The sequence below is a fragment of the Exophiala bonariae genome, assembly GCF_035927105.1.
Source record: "Exophiala bonariae strain CCFEE 5792 chromosome Unknown scaffold_42, whole genome shotgun sequence".
Classification (NCBI taxonomy): domain Eukaryota; kingdom Fungi; phylum Ascomycota; class Eurotiomycetes; order Chaetothyriales; family Herpotrichiellaceae; genus Exophiala; species Exophiala bonariae.
This window is the reverse complement of record NW_027042517.1, coordinates 181,458-189,433: the sequence shown is the minus strand read 5'-3', so window position 1 is coordinate 189,433 and position 7,976 is coordinate 181,458. Positions and strand designations below refer to the sequence as shown.

Here is a 7,976-nt window from a genome sequence, read left to right as displayed (position 1 = left end):
AAGAGACGTGACGGAAAAACGCGTGTTCCATTACTAGGTTGGTTCATTACGTGGTGCCCAGACTTAGTCCGTATTGTTGCTACCTAGTTAAGAATGATCCCCAACAGCCATGCCATAGGGTGCAGGCTGCAATGAAAGACTCGAGAGCCTTAAGACAGAGACAGAGCGGAGTGATTGCGGCTGGTCTGCATTGTCTTCTTCTCCCCATCCATTGATCAGCATACTCTTGCATTATGGGCTCTATCAATCCTGCCCACGCGCCTCAATTCGTCGTGATCGGTGCAGGATCTCGAGGCAACGCATATGCCCGCGCAGTGGAAGCATCGACTTCCGGAGCGATCGCTGCTGTCGCCGAAATCGATCCTTTCAAAAGAAAAGAGTTCGGGCAGAGATATATATGGGGGCGGGAAAGCACACCTCAGCAACATCAATCCTTCGCGGGTTGGGAAGAATGGATTGAGTGGGAAACGCACCGGCGAAGGGACGCAGACGCGGCAGGAAATAATGAATTTGGCTACATCCCAGTCACAGGTGTCTTCATATGTACACTGGACGAAAGCCATGCACCTATCATTCGGGCGCTTGCGCCACTGAATCTGCACATCTTGTGTGAGAAGCCATTGGCGATCTCATTGTCAGATTGCCTGTCCATCTCGTCAGCTCTCTCCGAATACCCGCCCAAGGTCGTTTCCATCGGCCATGTCCTCCATTACTCACCACACAATATCTTGCTGAGAAAACTCCTTACATCAGATAAGGTGATTGGTGAGATTGTATCGATTGAGCACACCGAGCCTATCGGATGGTGGCACTTCTCACATTCGTACGTGCGTGGCAATTGGCGCCGGGCCACACCTGAAGGAGTAGGGTCACTCCTGACTAAGTCTGGGCATGACATCGATTTCATTCTTTGGCTTCTTTGCTCCCCAAGCGCGCTGACTGGTGATCGACCCCATCTTCCATCCACCATCTCTAGCACGGGGGCGATAACGCACTTCCGACGGGCAAGGAAACCCAAGAAGGCAGGGCCTTCCACGACGAATTGTCTGTCTTGTCCTGCCGAGCCTGACTGTATTTACTCTGCAAAGAAGATATACCGTGACAGATGGCTACGGAAGGAAAAGGATACTGGCTGGCCGTTGAAGATTGTCGTGCCTGAGATTGAAGACATTGTTCAGCGACAGGGATGGAATTCAGCCGAGGAGCGGCTTTTGAAAAGACTCGGAGAAGACTACGATAAAACCCAAACGTCCGATGAGGAGATCGCTAGTAGAAGTTGGTACGGTCGATGCGTCTACGAATCTGACAATAATGTCGTGGACGATCAAACTGTGACACTCTCTTGGGAAGAAGACCCTCTTCCAGGCTCCGAAGAAGGGAGAGGTCCAAAGACCGCTGTCTTTCATATGACTTACCCCACTCAATCGCAATGTGAACGCCGAGGGCGAATATATGGTTCATTGGGAGAGATTACCTATGACTCTCATACCATAACAGTCCATTCTTTTGAAAGTGGTGAAACCACCATTCATGACATACCCAAGCAAGATCCTGAAGTCGAGAAGAGCCACGGTGGGGGAGATTGGGGTTTAGCGGGGGCATTTGTACAAGCTGCTCAGAATGTTGATGGTGGCAGCATGGATGTTATCCAGGCACAAAGAGAGTTGGTAGGTTGTGATCTTGCGGAAATCATCCTCAGCCATGCAGTGGTCTTTGCTGCAGAAGAGGCTCGAAGGGAAAGAAAAGTGGTCCATTGGGCTCAATGGTGGGCCAAGAATGGTCAGAATGCTGTGGCCTAATGATGCTGTTACGAAAGGTACCTCACAATGAATGATCAAAATCATGATTGTGTCATATGATGCTTCCAATAATGTTCCTTTGTTCCATCAACAAAGAACGCAGTCGAAAAGAGATGGCTATTCTCTGCGCTTTGCTGTGATTGGCAAATGAATGTGCCTTCTCAAAGAATGTTTGGTTGCGGATGCCAGCCGCTCCGGTTCTATCACATTCCAGTTGTTCGACTCGGCATTTTTATCGCACTGGACTCAACTAACCTTACAAGCAAGGAAGGTATCTGTCTGAGACGATAAATTTTTAATTGCTGGATGAGCGAGACTAGTGATTCACGACTCTTGTGCCTACTTTGGCCTCCAGAACCACCGCAATGATGAGGAATGTATACCTTACAAGCTTAATCTATGGCAGTCTCAGCGGTACGTGGGCTCGCGATCTATTCCCCAACGAACTTCTGAATGACAGGTCGCAAGAGGAGTTCTCGGCACTATTAAGGCTCACTAACCATCCTTCCAGTGACGTTAACGAATGCGTTGTCTCAAGTCTCGTCGACGGCGACGACAGTACTATCATGGCCAACAAGCTCGAGCTCAACCCTGATATCACCCACGGCATTGCCAACTGAAGCACTTACAACTGCCGCAGAGACAGTTCCCTCGTCCACTGCGGCACTGATTCCAACGTCGCCTTGGACATCTGGGCCCTTTTCAAGCATCAGCTGGCCACCGATGGGTGCTGGTCCGCCACACTGGCGACCGAATTGGCCCGCGACGAACGGCAGTGGTAACCTCAATCAGAAGCCGTCACATATCCCAGAGTGGGTGTTCCACATCCCCAAGAATATCGATCCAATACGCATTGCACACGCCGTGCTCGCTTCGTGCGCGTTTCTGTTTTTCTTCCCTTTTGGAGGCGTCATGATTCGCATTTGGGATCCAAGGGTCGAGAGATATTCTTCTATGGTTTGGGCTCATGCCTGGGTGCAAGGAACAGGGTATATATTCTTTATTGCTACTACAGGGCTGGGGGTTTACATTGCCAAACACCTCCATGCAGTAAGTGGTCTCTTTCGCGAACCTGTTAGTTGATTCGAAGGCTAATCGTCTTACCTATTTTCTCTAGCTACGTAAATTCCACCCTATCATTGGACTGTGTATCTTTGCGCTCATGGCCTTGCAGCCAATAACCGAGCTACTCAATCATTCTCTCCATCACCGTTATCCGCGCATCATATACCTTGGACATGTTCATGTGTGGCTTGGGCGAATTCTGATAACAGTCGGGATCATCAATGGTGGGCTGGGCTTTCGCCTCGCGGACATGATTCCAGGCTTGCAGTGGCCACAGTGGCCGAAAATATTGTATGGTGCCCTCGCCGGTCTGATCTGGATCGTCTATGTGGCTATCATCATCGTCTGTGATAAGTTCAACCAGGGTGAAGTACAGTCTGAGGTTCGAGACGAAGAGACAGGACTAGGAGACCTTCCCACCACGACTAGCCCTTCCCTGCGGCTCAATCCCACTGCCACTTCAGACGTCAAGGCGGACGAAGAAAATGCCAGTGCTGCCCAAGGAGACGAGAAGGCTCCAAATCAGGAAGATAGGCCGAGAACATCCGAAGAAGCCACGGTGATTTTCACTCGTCGTTCCATGAAGATTTGATTGCAACTTCACCCGAATTCTAAAGAGATTTTTGTATTCTCGAACTCGGAAATAACTCAACGGCAGTTGCTCCAAGACTTCAAGAATAGAGTGGGCAGGCCACCTGGACAGAAACATCTAATACTATGATGGAGATGAATCGGGTCGCGGAAACAGAGCCTGAGTACATATTTGGTCGGATAGTACCCAGGTGTTACAGAAGAGAGTTGCTTGGAGTGGACGTTCTCGTGCTCGTTGCAATTTTCGTACCCAAAAAATAGTCTTGCACTTAGCGTGTTTTGCACGCTTCTCAGTATCGTAGCTGTCACCCAGGGATCGAATACGTGTGCGTGATGCAGAGGACCAGTTTGAATTTTTCTTTGCCTTGGACTGTTTGTGTCCGATTGAACATCACGAAATTCATCTCAGAGAAGGTTCAACCCACAGTTCGCTAGATAGTGTTAAAGTTTCAGCTTGTGCCCAAGCTCAGTAACCGGTGCACCCAAATTCGGGCTTGCCAGCTAGCTTGTGTACGCAGAACTTGGGATGGTCTGGAATTTTAGATAGAAAACCACGCGGTGGATTCTGGTACCGAGTATCTCGTATCTGATAGTTGAAGGCAGCATGTTGACCACGGTTGAACCTTTCATAGCATGTCGAAGGGCGAGCACAAACACCAATTTTCAATTCGATACTAGGGGTTCGGTCCAAAGGGAATTTCCTTGGTTTGTATGAAGTGATGGAGAACATTGGGCGGCATCGCTAGTACTCCGAGACTTTGGTGCTGTCGAGTCCTTCCTAGTCCCGTCTCGTACTGCCGCCCAACGTGGCTTGCCTGGGTAAGGGTCAATCCGGTGCACAAATCGTCGATCTCGCAACCACAGGTTGGTGCCAATTTGTCTGGAGAACATGCACGTTCTACGCCGAACAAATTTGTGCACAACGGGCTTTTGTGCACGGCTTTAGACATTGACTGCTCTCTGCACCCTGATAGCGCAAACCTTGTTTCATGAGCGTGCGTGGTAGAACTAACTCGACCTCCGAAGAACTTCGAAGGAAACTCTGGTTTGGAAGCTGGGAAGGAAGCATGTCCAGCCTCTTGTTAGCGTGAATTCAAATGATCAACGCCAAGCGCCTCTACTCAGAGTACGAGGCGTCGACGAGGGAAGCTCCTCAGTAGCTGCAGGTACTAACACCAATATTTCATGTTCAATGCATCTTGATAGCTTAAGCCTCATGAACCATGGTCCCTGAGTGCATGGATGGTGGCACTCAACTCGCGTGTTAACCTTGGCTCTCATGTGTCTTTAGGAGGGACGCTCAAAGACACTATACCGTTTCCACTTCATGTTTCTCCTGAGTGGCTAATCCCTTCATTCGACATACTTAGTATCAACCACGAGAAGGGAGACGCTCTTCGTACGCACTATGCTGACTCTGCTCAGGCTCAACAACAATTCGAGGGTCTGAGAAATCCTCCACGTGTCATACAATAATTGCCAGCAATTAAAAGATACGAGGCTCCCAAACTATACAGGGTCACTCAACTGCCTACGGCAACTGCGTCTTTCTGAAAGGCCATTACTAAATCGATTTGTTAACTACAGAGTTCATGACGCGTTGTTAATGTGCCCAACTGGTGCCTGTCGTCGTCATCTGCAGTGGTATAAAATGTACCCAATATTGTCTTCCTATTATTGTTTGACAACCTAGATATCGCAGAAGGGGAAACCGCTTGACCTGGATCTCTCATAACCCCAACTCCACATGCCCAAATATTGTGGGCTTGTCCTGGATGAGGAGGAAATGTCCCACCCTTGGGGTCATACTTTCGGTACCCCGGCTGTTTAACTAGCGAAAGCCCCACCATTGTAGGGAACCCCAGTGATCGACTCCCTCCTCGAGTCCTCGAGGTCCCTGGCTCCCTGAACATCGTGGCTCAAGGGTCGACATACGAAGTGAATCGACAAACCTGATCAGAACCGCCCTACTGTGGGGCCGCGAATCTTCAGGTCCCTGGTTTTGAGACGGGTTGATTGATTCGATCATCGCGTTATAAAACCCATAAGGTGATTGTTCCCACAAGCTTTGCCTTCTAGTGCCCCGGTGCTTGATGGAGCTCGGCAGGTCTTGATGTGCAAAGCATTTCGTTCGCCTACCTGACTTTGTATCTGGTCACGGCTCGGGGAAGGTCTCTAGCGGCATCATTTGGACCCGAGACCCCCTATTCAAAGATACCACTAGAATTAGCTTGCACAAGTTCCATTTTGACTCGGTCTCGCCATTTGTCAATCCCTCCCTTGCTGTGTACCCCAGAATGAACCACTAACTATTAGGTACCCAGGTAGTTACATTTCTCGAAACTCAATTGCCTGTCCCAACTTCCAAGACATAACCTTGACTGAAAATACGAGGCGGATGGGCACCACGGTCCGTGTTTAATGGATCCCCGTCGAGAAGACGCCCCTTCAAGCCCTAAGCTCAAATTACCTCTTCTTTCCGCCGCGTGGAAAGCATTACTGTTATTGCCCCAGTATGCGACTTTCCCAAGTGGAGAACTGGAGGACACTCTTGGAGGTTGACTTGACATATAACGGCCTTGACTTCATCTTCTGACAGTTTGATGGTCCGGGATATCTTCTCAATCCAGCAGCCCCATCGGCACTGCACTGGTCATCCACAATGGCGCTCGACCGTGGTACGCAAGCAGTCGTTACGGCTTCAGCTTTTACTGGATTGGCCCTATTGTTCGTCGTAATCCGGTGCATTTCTCGATTTTGTGTCATCAAGCAAGCCGGGACGGAGGACTATCTCGCCATAGTGGCGCTTATACTGTCCATTGGACTCACAGTCATTATCGGCCTTCGTGAGAATCCAAACCACAATATGATGCATATGGTACTGACTCTGTTGAGAAGAACGAGAAAATGGCCTCGGAAGACATGCCGACACTGTCAGTGAGGAAGAGAACGAAATGCTCTCAAAGGTTAGTCACCACTCAGTCCTCTAGATTGTCACTCACTCCTCAAAAGCTTTTGTACGCGAGTATCATAGTGTACAATCTTGGACTTGTTTTCGTCAAGGACTCAATTCTCTATCAATACCTCCGATTCTTCGTTCACCGAGTATATCGACGAATCGCGTGGGGCTTGATCGTGTTCGTCACAGCTGTTGGATCCGCCATGATCATCACATCTTGTGTCTCTTGCCTCCCAGTTCAATACTTCTGGGACAAGCGCGGCGATGGCCACTGCGTAAACCTTATGGCATTCTGGTTTAGCTTTTCTGGATTCAACATCATCACCGACCTGGCCGTTTGGCTACTTCCAATGCCCGTATTGAAAGGTCTACAACTCCCGAGAAAGCAAAAGTATAGTTTGATTGCTGTGTTCGCTCTAGGTGGTTTGTATGTCTCCGCTTCGACCCGCCTTTTATTCATCAGGCAAGCACTGACAATCACACAGCGGATGCATAACGGCTATCCTTCGTCTCCATGTTCTATACGTAGTCAGCATGTCGACCGATATAACCTACGATAACGTCGGAGCGGCCACATGGAGCTCCTGCGAACTTAACGTGGGCATTGCTTGCTCATGCGTACCGGCCTTCCGGCCCCTCATCTCACGCATATTCCCACGCCTCCTTTCCAGTACACGGCGCGACCACACCTCCGATCCGTTCTCGAGAGGCGCCGCATACTACCGCAACGACAGCGTCGTCGAACTCTCACACGTCAACAAGATCGAAAGTGATATGAGTCAACACGACTCCATCAGCATGGACACCACACATACCCCAGGTACAATTAGAGTTAAGCAAGAGTGGAGTGTTACAGAGAAGGACGGTCCTTAGTATCATGTGCCTTCTGCTCATATCTAAGAGGCTACCGACGGGTTTTACCAGACGGGAAGGAACAAAATTAAAAGAAAGGATCATTGGTGTAAAATATGAATGAAAGCAACTATCTACTGAGCGATTATGGCGGCGACTTGACGGACAGGTGTAAAGGGGGTATAATCAAAAGAGAACTTTTCTCTATGGGCAAGAAAGGGTCGGCGGCATTTGGAATCAGGACAAATGATATACACCCATGAGGGAGTGAGACGCAACGATATGAGACATATACCGGGCGTTGGCAATGCGGGTTGTTGGATAGGGATCGGCTCTTCTTCACAGTTCATCAGGACTCGGGTGGGAAAAAAACTGGCGGCTGGGTTTCTGTTTTATAAAATCCCGAGTACCCCTGTGAGTGCTCTGCACAGTGGCAGAAACCGTGTCACTCCGCGGAGAAAGCCAGAACAGTTGTGGCGCTGGCCACTAGAATGTATGGTCATCCCCCAAAGCCACGCGTAGGCCCAGCATGCTCTCTGCACAACGAGGCAACAGGACAATACTCCCTAAGAACAAGTTGGAGTTGGTTGAAGAATTGGTAAAATGCGGCCACACTCAATTCATTTTCTCAGGGAGTGGATCTTCTCTCGCCTCGCTCACTGGCAAGGCTGCGGTCTTTCACACGACTTTGATAAACAAGTAACACTAGA

At 49.5% G+C, this 7,976-nt stretch overlaps 3 protein-coding genes across 3 annotated transcripts; all 3 read left to right on the top strand.

The window, feature by feature from the left end:
- Positions 1–233: 233 nt before the first annotated feature.
- LTR84_010421 (uncharacterized protein) lies at positions 234–1,799 on the top strand (the record flags this gene model as incomplete). Its single annotated transcript, XM_064853958.1, has 1 exon — positions 234–1,799. The coding sequence occupies one exon, from the start codon at positions 234–236 to the stop codon at positions 1,797–1,799; it is 1,566 nt and encodes a 521-aa protein (XP_064700533.1).
- Positions 1,800–2,167: 368 nt separating this feature from the next.
- LTR84_010420 (uncharacterized protein) lies at positions 2,168–3,456 on the top strand (the record flags this gene model as incomplete). Its single annotated transcript, XM_064853957.1, has 3 exons — positions 2,168–2,213; positions 2,311–2,873; positions 2,917–3,456. The coding sequence occupies 3 exons, from the start codon at positions 2,168–2,170 to the stop codon at positions 3,454–3,456; spliced, it is 1,149 nt and encodes a 382-aa protein (XP_064700532.1).
- A 2,661-nt stretch (positions 3,457–6,117) lies between these two features.
- LTR84_010419 (uncharacterized protein) lies at positions 6,118–7,287 on the top strand (the record flags this gene model as incomplete). Its single annotated transcript, XM_064853956.1, has 4 exons — positions 6,118–6,301; positions 6,354–6,421; positions 6,468–6,841; positions 6,900–7,287. 4 exons carry the CDS (start codon positions 6,118–6,120, stop codon positions 7,285–7,287), a joined length of 1,014 nt encoding a protein of 337 aa, XP_064700531.1.
- Between the last annotated feature and the right edge of the window lie 689 nt (positions 7,288–7,976).